We start from the raw sequence: 24,118 nt of genomic DNA on the forward strand, positions 1-24,118 counted from the left end.
CTGGAAGCCCTTTCAGAGCTTCTCTGGAAGCCCTTTCTCTCAGGAAGCCCTCTGAGAGCTTCTCTGGAAGCCCTTTCTCTCAGGAAGCCCTCTGAGAGCTTCTCTGGAAGCCCTTTTTCTCAGGAAGCCCTTTCAAAGCTTCTCAGGAAGCCCTTTCAGAGCTTCTCTGGAAGCCCTTTCAGAGCTTCTCTGGAAGCCCTTTCTCTCAGGAAGCCCTCTCAGAGCTTCTCAGGAAGCCCTTTCAAAGCTTCTCTGGGAGTGCTTTCAGAGCTTTTCTGGAAGCCCTTTCAGAGCTTCTCTAGAAGCCCTTTCAGAGCTTCTCTGGAAGCCCTTTCTTTCAGGAAGCCCTCTGAGAGCTTCTCAGGAAGCCCTTTCAAAGCTTCTCAGGAAGCCCTTTCAGAGCTTCTCTGGAAGCCCTTTCAGAGCTTCTCTGGAAGCCCTTTCAGAGCATCTCTGGAAGCCCTTTCAGAGCTTCTCTAGGAGCACTTTTAGAGATTCTCTGGAAACCCTTTCAGAGCTTCTCAGGAAACCCTTTCAGAGCTTCTCAGGAATTTCGGCGGACTTCGTTGTGGAATCTTCAAATATATTACCGTAGAAATTAGTAGTGGAATCTTTGGACCAAATCCTAAAGGATTCACGGAAGAAATGCCCTGATGATTCCTGTACGAGTTTCTGGATGAGTCCCTGAAGGAATACCCGAATGAATTGCTGGAGGAATCGCTAAATGATAAATACCTAAATATTGTTTAAAAAACAACAGCGATTGAATGTTGTTTCTGTTTTATTTACTTACCTCAGACGGTGGCAGTTTCAGCGACAAAAATCCAAACTGGTAAAATACCAGGGTTCCAATTTTAGAAATGAATCATTAATTTGGCAACACTGCTGTCAAAAATCATCAAATAACCTACACTGCGCTAAAACATCCGGTTGATCACAAATAATTTGTAAGCGTATTTCACCCTTTCGGCGCAGATATCACCGTATCCAGGCGTTTTTCGCCCTCCTTTTCAGTAAAATGTCATCCTGGTCATTATTCCACTGCTCGCTTCGCTGTTCCACACCGCGGATCAGCAAACACGAACAGGAAGGTGATAAAACCAACCTAATAAAAAACAGAGATACCGTTCCGATAGACATCTATCACTCAGTCAGTGTGGTGTGGTGTGAGGAGGAGAATGACCTTGCTCCTTGTTCGCTCCACGTTGCATTTTATGGTGGGAATCTAGGTCAGAAGAATCATCATTTTTTCGCTTCCAACACGGCTTCGATTGGAATGAACATCGACTGTAGATATTGGATGTGCTTCAGAGCGACCTTCAACGAGAAATCGATCGATCATCGATCCTACAGAGATCGTTTGTATTAGTGGAAGTCCGGTTGCTTTCCCATGTTGGTTGCTCCATAGTTACCCCTCGCCAAAAACGGGTGAATCTCTTTCGCCTTCTACGGCGGTACAAAACAGAACAGTTGACAGTTATGCGGCAGTTGCCATGGCTACCGAACCGCGAAGAGTGTCACTTTGATCCGACTTTCCTCTCGTTGCCTTCACGTTCACGTATGCGTTGTTGAGGAGACACTGAACCAAAACACCACAATTCCGGTCCGGTTTGGTTGGGTGTTTGGACGGCCAGATAAGATTTCGGACAACAATAATTTGTCGGTTGTAATCCGGAGTCAAAATTCGTTTAATTTCGTTTGCTACCTTCCTTTTTGTGGATACGGGCGTTGCGAGATACGAGAGGCGGCAGTAAGCGATTAAATTACCTCGACAGAAGCTGGTGGATGTGATGATGACAAGTTAAGGTGAAACATGTCGGAATTCAAACATGGCTGTCACAATGGTCGAGTTGTGCCCGAATCGAATTCAAATTGAAACTAAATCGAATCAAAATCGAATCAAAATCGAATCGAAATCGAATCGAAATCGAATCGAAATCGAATCGAAATCGAATCGAAATCGAATCGAAATCGAATCGAAATCGAATCGAAATCGAATCGAAATCGAATCGAAATCGAATCGAAATCGAATCGAAATCGAATCGAATCGAAATCGAATCGAAATCGAATCGAAATCGAATCGAAATCGAATCGAAATCGAATCGAAATCGAATCGAAATCGAATCGAAATCGAATCGAATCGAAATCGAATCGAAATCGAATCGAAATCGATCGAAATCGATCGAAATCGAATCGAAATCGAATCGAAATCGAATCGAAATCGAATCGAAATCGAATCGAAATCGAATCGAAATCGAATCGAAATCGAATCGAAATCGAATCGAAATCGAATCGAAATCGAATCGAAATCGAATCGAAATCGAATCGAAATCGAATCGAAATCGAATCGAAATCGAATCGAAATCGAATCGAAATCGAATCGAAATCGAATCGAAATCGAATCGAAATCGAATCGAAATCGAATCGAAATCGAATCGAAATCGAATCGAAATCGAATCGAAATCGAATCGAAATCGAATCGAAATCGAATCGAAATCGAATCGAAATCGAATCGAAATCGAATCGAAATCGAATCGAAATCGAATCGAAATCGAATCGAAATCGAATCGAAATCGAATCGAAATCGATCGAATCGAATCGAAATCGAATCGAAATCGAATCGAAATCGAATCGAAATCGAATCGAAATCGAATCGAAATCGAATCGAAATCGAATCGAAATCGAATCGAATCGAAATCGAATCGAAATCGAATCGAAATCGAATCGAAATCGAATCGAAATCGAATCGAAATCGAATCGAAATCGAATCGAAATCGAATCGAAATCGAATCGAAATCGAATCGAAATCGAATCGAAATCGAATCGAAATCGAATCGAAATCGAATCGAAATCGAATCGAAATCGAATCGAAATCGAATCGAAATCGAATCGAAATCGAATCGAAATCGAATCGAAATCGAATCGAAATCGAATCGAAATCGAATCGAAATCGAATCGAAATCGAATCGAAATCGAATCGAAATCGAATCGAAATCGAATCGAAATCGAATCGAAATCGAATCGAAATCGAATCGAAATCGAATCGAATCGAAATCGAATCGAAATCGAATCGAAATCGAATCGAAATCGAATCGAAATCGAATCGAAATCGAATCGAATCGAAATCGAATCGAAATCGAATCGAAATCGAATCGAAATCGAATCGAAATCGAATCGAAATCGAATCGAAATCGAATCGAAATCGAATCGAAATCGAATCGAAATCGAATCGAAATCGAATCGAAATCGAATCGAAATCGAATCGAAATCGAATCGAAATCGAATCGAAATCGAATCGAAATCGAATCGAAATCGAATCGAAATCGAATCGAAATCGAATCGAAATCGAATCGAAATCGAATCGAAATCGAATCGAAATCGAATCGAAATCGAATCGAAATCGAATCGAAATCGAATCGAAATCGAATCGAAATCGAATCGAAATCGAATCGAAATCGAATCGAAATCGAATCGAAATCGAATCGAAATCGAATCGAAATCGAATCGAAATCGAATCGAAATCGAATCGAAATCGAATCGAAATCGAATCGAAATCGAATCGAAATCGAATCGAAATCGAATCGAAATCGAATCGAAATCGAATCGAAATCGAATCGAAATCGAATCGAAATCGAATCGAAATCGAATCGAAATCGAATCGAAATCGAATCGAAATCGAATCGAAATCGAATCGAAATCGAATCGAAATCGAATCGAAATCGAATCGAAATCGAATCGAAATCGAATCGAAATCGAATCGAAATCGAATCGAAATCGAATCGAAATCGAATCGAAATCGAATCGAAATCGAATCGAAATCGAATCGAAATCGAATCGAAATCGAATCGAAATCGAATCGAAATCGAATCGAAATCGAATCGAAATCGAATCGAAATCGAATCGAAATCGAATCGAAATCGAATCGAAATCGAATCGAAATCGAATCGAAATCGAATCGAAATCGAATCGAAATCGAATCGAAATCGAATCGAAATCGAATCGAAATCGAATCGAAATCGAATCGAAATCGAATCGAAATCGAATCGAATCGAAATCGAATCGAAATCGAATCGAAATCGAATCGAAATCGAATCGAAATCGAATCGAAATCGAATCGAAATCGAATCGAAATCGAATCGAATCGAAATCGAATCGAAATCGAATCGAAATCGAATCGAAATCGAATCGAAATCGAATCGAAATCGAATCGTAATCGAATCGAAATCGAAATCGAATCGAAATCGAATCGAAATCGAATCGAAATCGAATCGAAATCGAATCGAAATTGAATCTAAATCGAAATTTTGATAAAACTTCAAGTAAAATTTTGTCATGTGCTTCGACTCAGCATAAATATAAGTGTTTTTATCCAGTCTACGAATCACTTCCAGACCCGACCCAACGGCAATAATGATGAGTGACAACACCGTACAAAAACGGATACCAATAAAAGACCATTGTCAACCGATCCAACTCCCGGTCACCATCACGGGGAAACATCACGAAAGCAATAAGGATCCCCAACTCTTCGCCACGTCCTGTCGTTCCGCATTTCCGCACATTTGAGCCACATTAAAAACGACAAAAGACAAAACCGAACCCGTTGAGGTGGGCAAAGTGACGTGATAATGGTTCCTGACATCGCGAATAGGTCGTCTCTCTTTCCCCGCCCTTCCGCGTTTTATTTCCAAGGAGAACCCATTACGAATACGCGACTTTGGTGACGACGACCGCGTGGAATGATAAATCGTTTGACCCATTAACATTTTCGACACCCAAAGGGCCGTTTGGATCCGGATTGGATTACATTTCCACCGCGGAGAGGAAGGAGAAAATCACGGCGTCCGGTATAGGTTAGGGGGAAATTGGTTGATACAACGATTTCGTGACAGAGCTCATCGCAGCAACCCATGGTGTGAGGACGATCTTTCTCATCGCAGTAAGCCAACCAAAGATTCAATCGAAGCACTCCAAGCATGAGGACGACTTCAACTTCAACGTGCCAAACGACGAATGAAAACGACGACACTTTATTTATGGTCAAGTCAGGTGCCGGTGAAACCGTCTTCGAAGCTCCTCAGTCAGTAGCGCGGGCAGTTCAACAATAAAATCGCATTGTTTTGACCATTTAAGGGACGTGCGGTCATCGGAGCCGGTTCTGCGCGGTGTGCCACTATGCAGTTACTGCTGCCGGTGAGGATGATACCGTTCGATACTGGTTGCCTTATTTGAAAATGGTCAGTTTTTTCGTTTGTTTGCTTCTCTTCGGCCTACCTCGATGGGATTCGTTTCTGAGCTCTGAAATAGCGGACGGTGATAAACTGAGTCGATGGCATGCCATCCATCCGTTTCGATGTTGTGATTTGTTTCCAATGACTTTGGCCCTTGATTCCTGAGCAGAAAAATATAGTAAACGAATACTATTTCATGGTATTAAACCTTTGAACCAGCATGCTAAAATAAGAATTTTCCTCTCAAAATCATGTTTTCTTACAAAAAGCCAGGGAGAATAACTTCTCAATAGCTTGTTATGTTATTATAGCAAAATATGGTCTACTATAGGTCTTAATACTATACACTTGTACACTTGCAATTTTCCCCTAATCGGGTTCTGCTGGGCTGTTTCTTTCGGTGAAATTTTCTTTCGTTGCAGAAATTCTCGTGTTGATGGTTGGAAAACTACCGATTTACTAAAGTACTTCTTCTTCGATTCGTTTCAGGCCTGTGCCCCGCGGTATGTGTTCCATCAGCTGCAGCCCCGGAAGGTGGAGCGGGTCGAGCCGGTGGGGACGTGTTACATCGCCCGGAACAATATGCAGCAGTTTGACGAATATTCGCCTTGCCGGACAAGTGAGTATCTGATTTTAACCATTTTCAATGAAAAAATATTATTGTAAATTTTGCACCTTATCGAACGCATCAGAGATTTGTAATCGTCGCTAGCCAAGCAGCCGCTGCGAATTTGACGTTTTACCAGTCTTACCTACACAACTGTATATCACCTCTTTGATTCATTTTCTGGCGACATTTTTTCGGTCTGTTTGAAAGTTGGCGGCGCGTTTTGTTGTCCATGAAACAGAAAATATTTTTGATCAGTTTTAAAATTCATTCATAGAACATATCGACATCAAAGTAGTCATTGAAATTTTCTAGCGAGTAGAAACAATTTGATTAGTTACCGTTTTGAATCATTTTACGGATATTTCATTGCCGTGAATCGCAAGTCAGTCCCATCTGTAAAAAGTATGCATTTAGAAAATGAGCTGACAAGTTTGAAAACTCATTTTCCATACGAATATTTGAAACATCCCAGGAGTGTTACACAGTTCGGAAATCTGTAGTAGGACTGTAGCGGTTACTTTTCAAGATGGGACAATCTGATTTGGTGTTTTTTATTCTAATTTTACCGATCAAATGTGTTTTCTCGTTAATCCAGCTGGAAGATCAAAGAAATATAAGTTGAAAAATGATGTTGACTCAATTTTGACGAAAATGCAGATGGAATTGACTTGCGATTCACAGCAGTCAAGGCCTCTTCGATATATTACTCATCGGAAATCAAACACGCTTAAACAAAATTATACATAATTATAATTGAGTACATTTTGCACAACATCGAACTCTTCTGGATCAACATATCATGTGTACAAGTCCAACACCTTCTAAACAACTGCTCCTTTGTTGATTTCCTCTTCTTTTTCGCAAAGTATGTGTATGACATCTGAAAATTCTTCGCAATTTTAAGCATCTTAGTGTGTCATGTAATTATTGAAGCTCAAATCTGCACGAAATCGATTTTTCTGTAACGACTGATATCATGATCTAGTGTGTTTTCATCTTATTAAAATACACCATGATTTGGACTCATGATATCAGATTGCTGCGTAATTTTCATATTTTTAAGCTCAATAAGTCGTACATACAATACTTACCCGAGACACATTTTTTAGGATGCCAGTTAAAATAAGAAGGAAAAATAACAAATCTTAGCATAAAAAAATAAAATAAACAAAAAAATGAACAGGCCTAGCCCTTGTCTACTAAGAAGTGAAGTGGAATATCTGGAGTGTCCAAATCCAATAAGGATTTGTAACAACTGAAGTCAGGGATTACAATTGAAATCTATAAAAATCAGTAAAAATTATAAATTTGAACATAATTCTAGTTTTGCACCTGCTATTGGGGTTCAAAGTTCATATAGAGACTGTTATGCCTTTATTTTTCAATATGGGACTACACTAGCTTCATATTTTTCCACATAATTTTCAAACAAAGGTGTTGGCTTGAAAATTAATATGAGCTATTCCACCGAACATGACGAATTTTTTTTTTAAATTTATTTTTTGTATTTTTTGAATCGCCTGAAAATTTGCATACAGATTCTTTATGACCAAAAATGCCATTATGCACCTTCAGACCGCCATTTTGAACTTCGCCTTATTTTTGAGAAGGGCGTATCGGAAAATGCATAGCAAATCTTCAAAAAACTGTAACTCGAAAACGGTTTGTCCGATCGATTTGAGATCTTCTACAAAGTTGTAGGTTTTGCTTAGGACTATATGGAGAAAAATATGCACGGTAAAAAAAGTTACAGATTATTTTTTATTTCAAAAACAAAATTTTAAATTCCATTTTCTCCAGAAACGCAGTTTCGATTTTTTTTATTTTTGGATATGTTTTAGGGGACAACTTATGTGATTTATTGCACAATGTTTCAAAATGGAGATATTATGGACAAAAAAGTTATGATTTTTAAAAAAATTACAGATATTGAAGAAAAATCGAAAAAGAGGAAAACAATAATTTTTTATGTGATTATTTGAAAGTACAGAAAAATTGCAATCGAAAAGTGCTTAAGTAAATTTTTTCTAGGTTGCATCAATTTCGAGATATACTCATATTTATATAAAACTAGTGGTCCCTGCAAACTTCGTCTTGCCATCAAGTAGGCGGTTGAAAGCCGCTATGAATCATCCCATACAAAATGACAGTTCCGTGCTGTCCCGTTTTTCCTACTTTCCCGGTGAACATTCTGGAACTTTTATACACACAAACACGTCGGAACCCTTGACGAACAAAATGGAGAAAGAATCATCCAAATCGGTTGCCCCGTTCGTGAGTCATTTCGTGACATACAAACACCATTCCATTTTTATTTATATAGATTTTCAAATAAAAAAAGTAAAATAGGCCCTTTTCAAACATATTTCGTGTTTCTCCATTCCAGAAATATTTTATTTTGATTGAGTGAATCGTAGCTGAATTGTTTATTGTTTGATCAAAACCTATATACTCAAGTATTTAAAAAAGTATGCACGGTAAAAAAAATATAAACGAAATTTTCAAATGAAAATTTGAAGTTCATTGTTCTTAAAAACCGCAAAATTGATGTTTTTAATTTTTGGATATGTTTTGCAGCATATTGTTTGTAACTTCTTGCACAATGCCTCAAATCGGAAATCTTTTGGATAAAAAATAAATTATTTGAAAAAATAAATAACACAAATTAATGTAAAACGATATTTTTGGTGCGTTTTTTTGAGTACAGAAAAATAACTATATATTTTTAAATATGAAAAATTTCTATCGAAAAATACTCAAGAAAAATTTACCTGAGATGCATCCCTTCAGAGATATACACGGTAAATCTAAACGTGGCATTAAAAATGTGATTCTATCACAACGGTGTACCTTTGGTCCCCAGGGCTAAGCCCGGATTATGGGTAAAGCCCTCTCATCGCGGCAAGATCGTACAACCATGGAGAAAGAGTTTGTTTTTTTTTTTGGTTTTTTTATATATATGTACTGCAATTTTATTTCTTAATTATATCAACTTTTTAAAATTTTTGCACTTTTAAAATAGTTGGTTAAGTTCTTGTGTAATGATATCATATTCCTCAGTAGTTGAATAACAAAAGAAGATTTGTGTAAGCTGCTCTTCTTTTCGATTTTGAGCCCAATCATAAAATTCCTTAGCATTTTGATTGCTACAGTGATAAAACTTGACAACATAGCGCGTTATTTTTGAACCCATGAAGTACGTTAAAAAAAGCATCGTTTTTCTTTTATTCATTGACCATGTGCAAATGTATGGGTATGGAAAAAACGTGTTTGTTCATTATACCTACTAACACAGGCAAAAGTGATGAAAACCCTTGTGGAGCCTGTTTAGTAGAATGCCTGTAAATATACAAAAAGATGAGTAGTACTATTCCTTTTAATTCTACTATTGTATCCTTCGACAGATACGCGTATTTAAACCTCAACTGTAAAGCCGTCTTCAGTGTTGTGTACTTGACTTGACTTGGTTTGTGTTGTTGAAATCAAAATAAAATTTTACGGAATGGAGAAACACGAAATATGTTTGAAAAGGGCCTATTTTTCTTTTTTTATTTGAAAATTTTATATAAGTATGAGTATATCTCGAAATTGATGCAACCTAGAAAAATTTCACTTAAGTACTCTTCCAATGCCTTTTCTGTACTATCAAATAAACACATAAAAAATATTGTTTTCCTTTATTTCGATTTTTTCAAAATTTGTAATATTTTATAAAATTATAACTTTTTTGTTCATAATTCTTCCATTATGAAACATTGTGCAATAAATCACATAAGTTGTCCCCTAAAACATGTCCACAAATAATAGAAATCACAGATGCATTTTCATGGAAAATAAATTTTAATTTTTTTTATTGCACAAAATCTGTCACTATTTTTTACCGTGCATATTTTTTTCCAAATAGTCCTAAACAATACTTACAACAACCGCAAAATATATCCAAAAATTAAAATCATCAATGTTGCGGTTTTTAAGAACTATTAGCTTCAAATTTTCATTTGGAAATATCGTTTATATTTTTTACCGTGCACTCTTTTTTCAATACTTAACGCTGGTTTGCTACTGACAAGAAAAGGAATCGCCTATCTCGATGCGTTGGAAATTTTTCCCAAGAAATGGTCAAAAAAAATCTCTTTTTTCTGATCGCAGTACGCAGTTGAGAAGAAATCCCGACTAAGGGTACATAACAAAATTATATCAGCATATGTTATTATGTTATAAGGTTTTTTCGAACATAGGTTGTTGCAAACTTGATGCAGGATGTTGTTAAAAAAACTAAAATTATAACAAAAAGTGTATGAATAGTAACATAAACATAACAAAATGTGTTTTAATTCTATCAAAAACATATCAAATCAAGTTATATTGTTTGATACAAAGTATCAACATTATAATACTGTTCGATATACGATAATATTGTATGTTATTGAGATGCATAACTATCAATTTATTTTGTTATAAAGTTGTTAAAAATGAACAAAATAATATCTTAAAAGGAAATAAAACACATTATGTTATATTTTTGTTTTATTATGTTCTGTGGATAACGGAGCCTAACAAAATTATATCATAATATGATATGCATATCATATTCTGATAAAATTGTATTATATTTTTGTTACAAGCCTCTAGTCGGGATGTCACTTCAAAGGGGGCTCTCTGTAGGAAATTTCTTGACCCTTTCAGTCAAGGAATTTCTTTACTTTTCTTGAGCGAAACAGCATACTTAGCTTTAAGTTAAATGTTTTGATCAAACGATAAACGATTTAGCTACGATTCGCTCAATCAAAATATTTTTTTTCTGGAATGGAGAAACACGAAATATGCTTGAAAAGGGCCTATTTTACTTTTTTTATTTGAATATTTTATATAAATATAATTATATCTCGAAATTGATGCAACCTAGAAAAAATTTACTTAAGGACTTTTCGATTGCAATCTTTCTGGAATTTCAAATAATCACATAAAAAATTATTGTTTTCCTCTATTTCGATTTTTTTCAAAATCTGTTATTTAAAAAAAATCATAACTTTTTTGTCCATAACTCTTCCATTTTGAAACATTGTGCAGTAAATCACATAAGTTGTCCCCTAAAACATATCCAAAAATGAAAAAAATTGAAACTGCGTTTCTGGAGAAAATCGATTTGAAAATTTTGTTTTTGAATAAAATATACTCATTTTTTTTATCGTGCCTATTTTTCTCCATATACACTGTAAACTCAGCATTACCCTTTAAAGCATAAAAAATGCCCAGTTTTTGCTGATATATGCAGCTGTCAAAATAATGGGTATTTCAAAATTTCCAATAAAGGGTATTTTATGCCCATTTACATATTCCGTTCATTTACTCTTTAATGGCTGAAAATTTTCTTGACAACAATCGGTCAGCAGTGTTTGAGATATGCTTCAAAGTTTTTTTTCCCATAATAACTAAATAAGTTTGCAGAATGCGGGAAGGTTCAAAAGGTAGGTACATGAATTGCTTTTATTGACATGTCGCATCTATTAAACAATCTGATTTTACAGGATGCTTTGGCTGCAGAGTACATCTCTTACGCATATTCTGCTCTAAAAGAATCTCCAGCCCCATTTTCCAGGTCCAAAAACAAACTGATGGATGAAGAGGATGCATGGAAATATCGATCGGAATAATAGTATATTTTATGATGTATTATGATTATTTGTTTATATTTATAAGGTTTTATTGTTGATTATTCTATGAATATGAATATAAAAATTAAATAAGATTTCCATCTACAAAAGAGAGTAAATTTAACTCTGTTTCTTACAAATTATGTTTTGGATAATGGGTAAAATTTACTCGATGATTTGACGTACAAGCCGTTTACTCTTTAAAGAGTAAAGGCCCTTTACTCTTTTTATGAGTTGAACTTGTTTCTCTCAAAGTGGGTACTTTTTTACCCTTTAAAGGGTACTTTGACCTTACAGTGTACACGCTAACATAAAAGTACCCATTTAATAGGTTTCTTGTACCCATTTTTATGGTCAGTATGGAGTTGTCAGAAAAAGAGTACTTTTCAGTGACATAAAAAAGGGTACTCTAACCTCATTATGAAGTATCCTTCCTGCTAATATAAATGGGTACATAGTACACATGATGTAGTTTGCAAGGCAATAGCGCCATTTTTCAATTTCAGTTGTTTTTTCCGCTCGGTGTTAATGAAAAAAGTCAGGGTTTATTTTATTGTTCGACAAATAATTATGGAGGAGCAGATTGCACGCACTCTTTGGGACACGTAAGTAATATCAGCAGATACTTCTCAGAAAGTAGATCTTTTAACAATCGTTTTTCTGATTGTAGATTTTTGGATAACCGTAGCTGAGTTCAATGCCAACTGCAGCGATTTCCGTAGTACCTGGGTCGTCTGCTAAATGATCATATACATGTTGAATTATTGTTTTGTTAAATTATGAAATAAATGTACGGTGTATTTTATCAATTCCGTTATTTATGCTGTTATTCGTTATATGGAACTTTCTAAACCAAAGCTTTTATCATAACCTCAATCCTTTGCTTCGCTCATAAAATAATGGGGTTTTATTACCCATGTTCATATCAGAGGTCAAGAGTGATAAATACCCATTTTTTGAAGTTCGAAGCGAATACTCTTTAATGAGTAAGTCGAGTTTACTCTTTAAATGAGTTAAACCACTTTTCTTGAGAATGGGTACTTTTTACCCATCAATGGGTACTTTCATGTTAGCGTGTAGTCCTAAGCAAAACCTACAACTTTGACGAAGATCTCAAATCGATCGGACAAACCGTTTTCGAGCTACAGTTTTTTAAAGATTTGCCATGCATTTTCCGATACGCCCTTCTCAAAAATAAGGCGAGGTTCAAAATGGCGGTCTGAAAGTGCATAATGGCATTTTTGGTCATAAAGAATCTGTATGCAAATTTTCAGGCGATTCAAAAAATACAAAAATAATCGGGTTTGCGAAACGGCGTGGAACCGCGCAATACTGACACGATTTTGTCAGTCCCTTCTTGCAAAGAACTTTTTGTTGTCCCCGTTCGGTTATCGAATTTTCTTCAAATCTTTTTAAATCCCGTTTAAGTTACTATGAATAAGTATAGCATAGTGAAGAAAGAAGTATGTTAAATTGTTTGTATTCCGAAGGGAAGCCAAAATCGAGTCGTCTATGCATAAAACTTAAAGTCACAAGTGACTACTCGGGGATGGGATTCGATCCCAGGTCCTCAGCGTAAGAAGTGTGTGTTCTAACTACTACGCCAGACATGTCCCCACTCCAAAAAGATTTGAATCTCCGTTTAGCGTAAGTAGATTTTAAACTTTCCGGGGGGTGTTACAAAATCACGGTTGGAATTTCCCAATTCTATAGAAGTAGCAAACTGACAATTTGTAATTATTATTATTACTTTTTATAGGTACCGTCGATGGGGGTGACAATGGGTCTAGGGGGTGAGACTGGGTCAAAATGGAAAAATATTGTACATGAAATATTTCAGCTAATGAGGCTGATAGTAGTTTTCTGCTTGTTTATCAGTAAAAAGCAAAAAAAAAAAAACTACCGGAACGTGCAAAATGAAAGAAAAGCCGCAGTCCAAAAAACTTCTGGCACGAATAACGTATGGCCAATTCCACGACACGCGACGAGCTACAACGGGTAAATCGTCGCACTCTGGATAACAAAAAAAAAAAACTCGTTCACAAAGCATGGCTTGCTTCGTATCATCCGATGGCCATACAAGCCTACAGAGAACCGAAGAAACATACAGCACTCCGAAAAGCGAGAATCGGGTCACAGCTCGTTACATCCGAGGTTTCTTTCTAAAAGCAACGGACTCAACAGATGTATGCAGAATCCTTTAAAACGTTGCTCAATCCGGCCTTGTCCATCGGTCAACGTCCAGCACGCTCTTGATCCAAATACTGCACTGTAGCCAATAACACTAACACGCGGATAAGGAACAATTTCGTTGCTGAAGAAAATTTCCACGTCTTTTTCACTTCCACTATTCCATGAATTGAAAACTATTGAAACAGTCGCACTAGTTTTGTTCAAATAACTGTTAATTTACGTGTACCAACCGATTTACAATTGCATCAGCCGAATAGAAATGATGCGCGGAACCGAAAAAAACGTGACAGTAGGTTTAAAGCACAACCACTCACGCACGCGGCTTGCTGCGATCCTTGATTAAGCCAAAAAGATCGTTAGACCAAAAAGTTATAAAAGTGATAGGCTGCAAGGCCACGCATGTCATTGAACAGAGTGCTGTTTGGTCGAAAATGAAAAGGCCGTATGATTGAAAGAAAACATTGCAGTTTTAACCCGTCGTCTGTGTTGACCTGTTGTTGAACATGACCCCAGTGCACTTTCGACTACAGTGCAGCTGTAACTTTTTTGTTAGTTAATTGATTTGTAATTTTATTTTCACGCTCTGAAGCGGTTTCGCTATTTGTGTGTTTCGCACAGATATTTTTTTTTTACAAATATCTTGAAAATTGTTTTCTAGAATAATTATCTTGTATAAACAACGTACTCTGTGCCTTGGAGTCACACTGACCCCAAATTCGAACCGCAATAGCTTTGCGAAATCTAAAATGATTTTTGATTTTTCGACTGTTTTCGAAGAGAAATTTAGTTTACATTTTACAAAAATTACAACTAAATTGAAAAGGGGCGTTGTTCATATCGGGGAGGAGTTATTGTGAAAACAGGTACAAACAACGAGAAAATTTGAAACTTTGGACGCATATATCTCAGACACAGTTTTACATAAGACTATATTTTCTTGCGTGAAGGTTTGCAACAAGGGAAGAGCTACCTCGTTACACTTTATTAGTTGGGGATTTCAACGCAGGATGGCACTAGCTCAGAAAAAGTTGCTTTATGGAGACCATGAGATAGTAATGACGTCCTATTTATATAAAGATTTTGAAGATTAGGAAGGATGTTGTCTTCTACAAAGTTGCTCACTGCATGTCTGCTTAGTGCCACTTGGAGGCACTGGTACGCTTCAAATATTAAAACCTATATATCTAAAGCTTGAGTTATGTTAGAAGACTAGTTTTGCTGCAAAGTTTTTCATTTGTTACAAGGCTACGCCTGTTTAGTAATCTAGCTAAATTTTGCCACTAGAAGGCACAAGTGAAATTTCCATCGGCAAATATGAGAGTTTAAAATTGTTAATGCTCACTTGCGCTTTCTTGTTGCAGAATACTGAAATTAACTAGCATAAACACGAAGATCTATGACAAACAAATAACTTTACTGAAAACACAGATTTTCTAGCTTTTCTGTATCTAGATTATAGCACAGGCAAACAGACGTCACACTCTCATCATTGTGCATCGACCACCTTTTCAACGGTCGATTCAAAAATATGGTAGGTGGCCAAGCCGCCACCTGCTGCGCTCGCATCGTTTTTGTTCGCGTTTGACGTTTACTCACTACCGCCATCTGTTGGCCTGTCGGCCAAACACACTAGGGGTATTCACTAATCGGCGTAACTCGCCGTGTATATCGCGGTAAACTGATTATTTGTAATCTTTCATGAAATTGCGTAAACTACGAACGAAAGATTTCAAATTATTGAGATTCGACAGTCGACCAATCCAAGATCCCTTTGGTCGTTGTAGCAACTGTCACCAGAAGCATTATAAACAAACATTATTCCAATTTCGAAAGCGAAATGTTAGTAGAAATCTCGTTTTATGGATTTCATTTTTGTGATCTTACTAGGCACGACGAACATCCGAAAAGCCATCATGAGGGTTGTTCACAGATTCGCAGGCACGGTGTATAAAGCGGCTGGAGAGTGGTAACTTATGCAACACTATATACAGTATTAGTTCTTCGAAACAAGAAGTTTGGAATCCTCATCCATTTTATATTTTTACAGGCAAGATGTACTACTGGGCATTCCGGATGTTGATGCTCCTGTTCATCTACAATGTTGTCACAACGAGTAAAGAAAGGTACCAGTGACAGAACGGGAGAATTGTTTGTCTAAATTCATGTAAATATGTATGCAAATAAAGTTTATAAATCCATGATTAATTTGAACTTAATACACCTCAAGGCGTATTGAATGTGATCGAATTTCGTTAAGCCAGTGAGAGTAACTCGCATTTGTCTATTGGAGTTTTATAAACCACACGATTTTTTCGTTATTTTGAACATGCTAAACATCTGATTCTGAAACACTTTGATCGCCACCATGAAACAGACCTCGTGGCAGACAGATCCAATTGACGATAACGATGCAGTTTCAGCAGCTATTTTAGCTTTTGAACAAATTTTCGTCCATTGATCATGAGGCGGGAACAATTTTGAGTACCGTGAAGAAAACGGTCAACCGTACAGCGCAAAATGCAGTCAAAAATTGTATGCTTTGACGTGATTATTGGGTAACTAGATTATTGCATTGAACAAGAATAGGAATATTTCATTTGAAATATTTCATTAGCAATTTCTTATTTTACGCAACCTTAAGTGAATACCCCTACTCATTTTAGCATTGGGCGTACATGTCCTCGTGACTATGATTTTGATCGAGATTTGTTCTAAGTGTTACGTATGTTTGTCTGTGATTATAGGTTCAAAAAATTAGATACTATGTAGTACCTCATAGCGGCATAATCCCGACCAACCAGTCTTCATATTTCTTTATAGATCTTTAACCAACGATGGCGATCGCTAACGGTTCAAAATGAATCTATATCGATCGCTATCGAAAATCACTGACTGGTTGACCGGGATGTTGAACAAATTAGATATGCAGCGTATAGCCCTTGGTAAAATAAACAACTTCAGATGAATCCATCTCAAATCAGTCAGTCGCAGAACTCGACCATCTTTGATTTGCAGAAAATTTTATACATGTTTTTGGTATGGTACAATAAGTGTTTTCCATAGAAAAATCGATCATTTTGACTCGAGAATATCTTTTGAAAATGGCCTATAAATTTTTGCATGCAACTTATTTGAAAAATTCTAACTCCGAATCTGTTGATTAAAAAAAAAAGTTTAATGCAGAAATTGCAGTGAATCGTTTGGCCTACAAGTAAAAAATACACACTGAAAAAATATTTTTTGTTTTGTTGTAAATTTCGCACCTTATCGGACGCGACGATGAAACCGTCGTCAAAACCGTCGCCAGCTAATAAGGCGCTGTGAATTTGACGTTTCATCAGTCTTACCAACATTACGAAAAATCACCTCCTTTGATTCGTTTGCGTCGGTCTATTGAAAAGTTGGCGGCGCATTTTGTTAGCCAAGAAATAGACAATATCATCAAAAAATCAAAAATGAAACTTAAATTTCAAATTATACAAAACCCCTTGTAAATTTTTTTTTTTTTCTATCTTTATTAACGAGATTTTTAGCCCTGGGCTAGTTCATCTCGGGACCAACGGCTTGTTGTCACTGAAATTTTTAGTGACTATCTCGGGGATGGGATTTGATCCCAGGTCCTCGGCGTGAGAGGCGTGTGTTCTAACCACTACACCAGGTCCGTCCCCCCCTTGTAAAATGTTTTTTTGATTTTTCACCATAGAATCTCGATAGTAAACAGACATTTGGGACAAAGTTTCATGATGGAGAAATTTTTAATAAAAAAGGTTTTTCTTAGAACAACTTCTAATCAATTTTCAAAATTTTGTTTTTTATTCAAAATAAAAACGTTTTGATAATACAATAAGAATCTTGAAATTTTTCTGAACTATAATGATTATATGTAGCCATTTTCGAATTATATCGAGTTTAATGCAAAAAAAATATCATTTATATATTAAAATAGGCCATTTTTATTAGTTATTCGCGATTCTCCAACAATAATAATACGTTTTTGAGAGTAAAGACCATATTTCTATCCACTTCCTTATTTTGCTTGATAGAGAATCACGAATAACTAATGAAAATATTCTATTTTAAAATTATTGCATCAAACTCGATATTATTCAAAAATGGCTACTTCTACAGAAATTTTGCTTACAATCATTTTGATTCAGAATTAATTCGAGATTCTTATTGCATCATCAGGACTTATTTATTTCGACAATAAATACAAATTTTGAAAATCGGGTTTTATTTAAAATTTCTCCATCATGAAACTTTGTCCAAAGCATCTGTTTACTATCAAGATTGTATGGTGAAAATTTAAAAAGATATAAAAATGTGGTTTTTGTGTAATTTAAAATTTAAGTTCTTTTTTTGGAATTTTTCATGAATATAAATAAAATATTTTTTTCTTATTGTCCAAACGGTTCACTACAACTTCTTCATAGAACATTTTTCTCTAAAATCAACAGTTTCGGAGTTTTTCGATTAAGTTGCATGCAAAAAATTATAGGCCATTTTCAAAAGTTACACTCGAGTCAAAATGATCAATTTTTCTATGGAAAACACTTATTCTACCATGCCAAAAACATGCTCAAAATTAAATCCAAATCGAATACTATCGAGCACGATTTTTTTGTGTTTCGACTCATTCTGGATGGAATTGATCTTCATCAAAAACTCCAGCCTTCTATCTGATTTGTATCGATCAATACAAAAATTTGAAATTTGCAATGCACACTAGCGCTTTCTAGTGGTATAATATCGAACCATGCAGCACATAGTCCCTAACCTTACGAACAACTGTGCTGAAAACAGCGGGCTTCTAGCTGCGCTACATCTTGTGTTACATGAGTGTAGCTCACTAGCGTCTCCAACTGTTAGAATTTTGAGCGTCCAAAGTTTCAAACTTTCACGTTTGTTTAACCTTTTTCACAATAACTTCTCCCCGCAATTAAGCCCCCCTTTTCAATTTTCCTATGTGATTAAGTTGAAACATCTCGGGATCCGAAGATGGCCGGCACAATGACCGACTTGTACCCATACTCACGTTTTCAAAGGCTCCAAACTGGAGAAATAGTTGGCAAACGTTTCTGATCTTCTCATTTTAAGCTTTCTGTTAGTGGACAAATCTATGTAAATAAAAATGGAATGATGTTTGTATGTCACGAAATGGCTTGAGAACGGGCTAACGGATTTTGAAAATTCTTCCATAGTTATATTCCTGAAGTGTTCCGACGTGTTTGTGTATATAAAAAGCAAAGGATATTTAACGGGAAAGTTGAAAAAACAGGAGTGAACGGAACTTCCATTTTGCACGGGGCGTTCCATGGCGTTTTTCAACAGCATACTTGATGGCAAGACGAAGTTTGCCGGGACCACTAGTCCAGAATAAAAAGAGCACTGTTGATGGATGTTTGTTTTTCGCGAGATTTGTAAACTTAGAAGTTGATCCCAAACTGTTTTACCTAAAGTAAAACTGAATTAAATTTTCTTTACAAAACAACAGAAACATCGGAAATTGATTGAAATTTATTGAAAGTTATTTCGATTTGGATTTGGGGTCAATATGCTGACAAGGTACAGACGAGATCGCAGCAAGCCGAGTGCGCGGGTGGCTGCGTTTCGAATTTTCTGTCACCTTTACTTCGGCTCCGCGATGTAAATTTTTGGTTTCAATTTGGCCGTTGAAAACAGATTCGGCTGATGTTAATTTGAATATATTAAGGTTCAGATTTTACTGATTTAGAAGTAAAAAGCAACGGACGGGAAGGAAGCAACCCTCATACAATAATCTAGGACCGTAACCCCAACCAATTTGTTCGAATTGCTTAATGCTAATGGTAATATGCTGCAAAGGCACAGACAACATATTTTTCTAGGCACAGACAGAAGGTTAACAAGGCGAAAGAGTGTTAAGACCGCAAGGGTAGATGAAGTGAAAGGTGACGATAGGCGGAAAAGAAAGATAGGTCTTTAGGCTAAATAGATGGCTGTTTAATATTTTTTTGAGATTGAAAATCTATTTGCATTAAAGTACACTTAGAACGCCAACACCGCTAGCGCATGACGGCTCACCATAGTAGCATGTCCGAAAGAACTTGAAACTATTGAGAACCAGAGCTACAGGTCCAAAGCCCTGATAAAGGTGGATGGTTGTGATGGCTATGACCGTGGTCATCATGTAAAGAACAAACGGACATTGCTGTATCGTGTCAGCACCGAGGAGGCAGCCCCTCTAGCACGATGTAGGTAGCGCAACTCTGGTTAGGTGGCATATCGAAGACTCTTCACCAACCAAGAAAGGCAAAAGTAGAGCAAACGGATTGATTTTACGGCAACAGACCCGGCAACGAATAAAGGACAACGATTGGAAAGTTGGATCTTGGAACGTGAGAACTTTGAATGAACCCACGCGTGTTGGGCTCCTGGCTCGTGAACTGCGGAATGTCGGCGTGAACGTGGCAGCTATCCAGGAAATACGCTGGCCGAGAACCGGAGAACGCGAATTCCGAGCGGTGGACCCCATCGCCAACACTTCATTCAAGTACCACATCTAATACAGCGGTGGCGACAGAGCAGAACGTGGAGTTGGCTTCATAGTGATTGGGAAGCAGATGAAGCGAATTACTCGGTGGAAACCGGTAAGCGACCGAATCTGTGTGTTGAGAATGAAGGGCAAGTTCTTCAACTACAGCCTGATCAGCATATATGCGCCAACGAACGATAAGCCCGATGACATGAAGGATGAGTTCTATGAGAGCCTGGATAAGGCCTACGAAGAATGCCCAAAACAAGACGTCAAGATAGTCATCGGCGACGCAAATGCGCAGATCGGGAAAGAAGATTTCTTCCGACCCGTCATTGGAACGGAAAGCATGCATTCCGTTACCAATGATAATGGCCTGCGGCTAGTAACCTTCGCTGCTGCTAGAGGGATGGCAATCAGCAGTACCTACTTCGCACGAAAGAATACCCGCAAACACACCTGGCGACACCCGAGTGGCAATGCCTGCTCCATAGACCACGTGCTGGTTGATGGGCGACATTTCTCAGATGTCATGGATGTCAGGACCTTCCGAGGCCCTAATATCGACTCGGATCATTATCTCATTGTAGCTAGAATTCGGGCGCGGTTATCCAGCGTCACGAATTCCACGACAAACAGAACGCTGCGCTTCAATATACAACGCTTGTCGACTGATGAGGTAGCTGCGCAATACCGTCAGCAACTAGACGAGCAGTTGGGAAGAATCAACGTTGCTGGAGACGTCCACAGCCTGTGGGACCCTATCCACGAAGCTGTGACAAAAACGGCGCGGGAAGTGATCGGCACTGGTTAACGACGAAGACGAAACCACTGGTTCGATGAAGAGTGCCAGAGAGTGACAGACATAAAGAATGTCGCCAGAAGCCGTATGCTTGTGGCCGGTACCCGACAAAACAGAGAGCGGTACAGGGCAGCGAGAGCCGACGAAAAGCGAATCCACCGCAGAAAGAAAAGGCAGCACGAAGAAAGTGTGGTAGCTGACGCTCAAGAAAGCATGAACCGGAATGATATGCGGAGATTCTATGCAACGGTCAATGGTGCACGGCACAATACCGTACAAGTGCCCGCCATGTGCAATGACCGAGAAGGGAATTTGCTGACCGATAAAACGGCGGTGGCTGCCAGGTGGAAGGAGCACTTTCAGCAATTGTTGATCGATGGAAATGGAAATGTAGCGAGGAACAGGATGAACATAGATGACGACGATCAAGCTGTGGATCCACCGACCATAGGAGAGGTTAAAAAGGCTATCAGCGAGCTGAAGAACTGTAAGGCTGCTGGGAAGGACGAGATCCCGGTCGAGCTTCTCAAGCAGGGAAGCGAGCAGCTTTGCCAGTCGATCCACCGAGTACTTCTGAAGGTATGGGAGGACGAAGAATTGCCCGCCGGCTGGTTGGATGGCCTCATCCGCCCTGTCTACAAGAAAGGGCACAGACTGGAGTGTGCCAATTACAGAGGAATTACCCTGTTGAATTCGGCGTTCAAAACTCTGCCGCGCATCCTGTTTAACAGACTGCGACCGCTCGAGGAGTCCTTCGTCGGCGAATACCAAGCTGGTTTTCGTGAGGGCCGTTCGACAACGGACCAGATGTTTAGCTTGCGAATGATCCTAGACAAATTCCGGGAGTATAACTTGCAGACTCGCCATCTGTTTATTGATTTCAAGGTGGCGTACGACTCAGTGAAAAGAAATGAGCTTTGGCAGATAATGTCTGAAAATGGTTTTCCGGCGAAACTAATTAGGCTGATACGTGCTACGCTGGATGGTTCGAAATCAAGTGTTCGGATCGCAGACGAGGTGTCAACCTCGTTCGTGACGTTAGACGGATTGAAGCAGGGAGGCGCACTTTCGAATTTACTGTTCAACATTGCACTTGAGGGTGCTATTAGGAGATCTGGCGTGCAGAGAAATGGCACTATTATCACAAGGTCGCACATGCTCCTTGGCTTTGCGGACGATATAGACCTAATTGGAATTGATCGCAGGTCAGTGGAAGAGGCTTTCGTGCCTCTGAAGAGGGAGACAGCGAGGATAGGCCTGACTATTAATTCTACCAAAATGAAATACATGGTTGCAGGTAGAGATAGAGTCAGGCATGGTGGAGTAGGTGCTGAGGTAGTGTTTGATGGGGATGTGTTTGAAGCTGTTGAAGAATTTGTATATCTTGGAACACTTGTGACATGTGACAACGACGTTTTCCGCGAAGTGAAAAGACGTGTTGCGGCTGCGAATAGGGCCTTTTACGGACTACGTAACCAGCTTAGGTCCCGCAGCTTACAAACGGAAACAAAATTCGCCCTGTATAAAACATTGATTCTTCCGGTGGCTCTCTACGGGCACGAAGCGTGGACGTTGAAAGAGTCAGACCGGAAAGCTCTCGGTGTTTTTGAGCGTAAAGTGCTGCGGACAATACTCGGTGGGAAACTTGAAAATGGTGTGTGTCGCAGACGCATGAATCACGAGTTGTATCAAGTGTACTATGATGCGAATATTATCAATCGTGTAAAATAAGGCAGACTTCAGTGGGCTGGTCACTTAGTGCGAATGTGCATCCATTCAACCGTTACAACACGTTACATACAGAAATTGAAGCCGTCAGATTTTTTTCAAATGTAAACAAATATTTTTTTTTTCAAATTTCTGAACTAAAAGCGTAGATTTTTTTCGGTTTTCCATTGTCAAGCGTTTGATTAGACTATGGGCAAGCATATCATGCAACCAGCATTGTGGACTTTGTCGCCAAACGATAAAAAAAATGCCGAGAGTCGAAAATATATACTTTGTGGGTCCAAAATAATGAAAAATAGTGCTTTATAATTCCATTATTTTTTTGGGCATTTTCATCTCGTATAGGAAATTTTTCTCTACATTTTGACATGTTGTTTGACTTGGTTATGCTGTGCAATTAATTTTCGGGACAAAAAACTAAAATCACTTTCTTAGGGGGTCCAAAATACGAACGTTACCCTACATAATGGTCACTAACTTTCTACATTAATCTCATTTGCACCAATCATCCGGTGTTCATCGACTATCAAACATTTCCATTATCACCCTGTCCGTTCTTAAGTGGAATGGCTGTACAACCAATTCACAGCCACTCCATTTCGGTGAATAATTTCGTTAAAATCCACTTGCATAAATCTTCCGGGTTTCCCCGAAACAGTCACACCTCCTTCTTTGGATGGTTGAGAACACATGACGCTAATGCTTATTCGTTGTCTCCATCCGTATTGCATTAGCGGTTTCGATCGGGGGTCAACTATTGTTCCACCTTGAAGAACTCTGTTCGACTCTCAGAAAAAGAGTTTGGTTTCCCATCGTATTCCAGATTTGCTCCGGTTTCATCAAACCATAAATCTGTTCCAGCTCACAGCGAGCGAAACGATATGGTTGTAAAACTTTCCCCTTGAATTAAATTTTGTAAAATCACAAGCAACTTGGATCATACTTGGATGCTGCATGCACCACGCCAGGGAACTGTTCTGATCTAGATCCAAGTAGGCAAGGTAGAGATAAATCGTTTGTTTATGGGCCTACTGAGCCATGCACTCACTCACGGTTTTTTTCAACACCGCCTCGGTCCCGATCTTGGTCCCGGCCACCGGAAAAAGACGCAACTGGAAGTTCTTTGAACCTTCAGGTTCATATATGTAACTCCGTCCAGTCGGCCAAGCAGGTTGATAATTCAGAGCGGGAGTTTGTTTGTTTTGACGAAGGACGCCGCACTTCACACCGGACTGGTGCTAATCGCTTTTTATGAATCTGGTTTATGCTAGTCACACCTCTTCTTCACACTACCTAGACTAGAACCAAAGGGAAGTAATGTAATCAACGCAATCGCAACGCAGAAGAAGCAAGAAGATGCACTTCACTTAACTTCATATCGCATTC

The 24,118-nt window shown here is 38.2% G+C and overlaps 1 protein-coding gene across 4 annotated transcripts in view; it reads left to right on the plus strand.

Moving 5' to 3' along the window:
• Positions 1-24,118, plus strand: part of LOC5578281 (integrin alpha-PS2) — a 289,453-nt gene that overhangs the window by 194,054 nt on the left and 71,281 nt on the right. For all 4 annotated transcript variants that reach the window (XM_021839218.1, XM_021839221.1, XM_021839219.1 and 1 more), the window contains exon 5: positions 5,721-5,850. In XM_021839218.1, the coding sequence (XP_021694910.1) occupies positions 5,721-5,850 (130 nt within the window). The remainder of the gene's footprint in view (positions 1-5,720; positions 5,851-24,118) is intronic.

The sequence above is a fragment of the Aedes aegypti genome, chromosome 1 (genome assembly GCF_002204515.2).
Source record: "Aedes aegypti strain LVP_AGWG chromosome 1, AaegL5.0 Primary Assembly, whole genome shotgun sequence".
Lineage (NCBI taxonomy): Eukaryota > Metazoa > Arthropoda > Insecta > Diptera > Culicidae > Aedes > Aedes aegypti.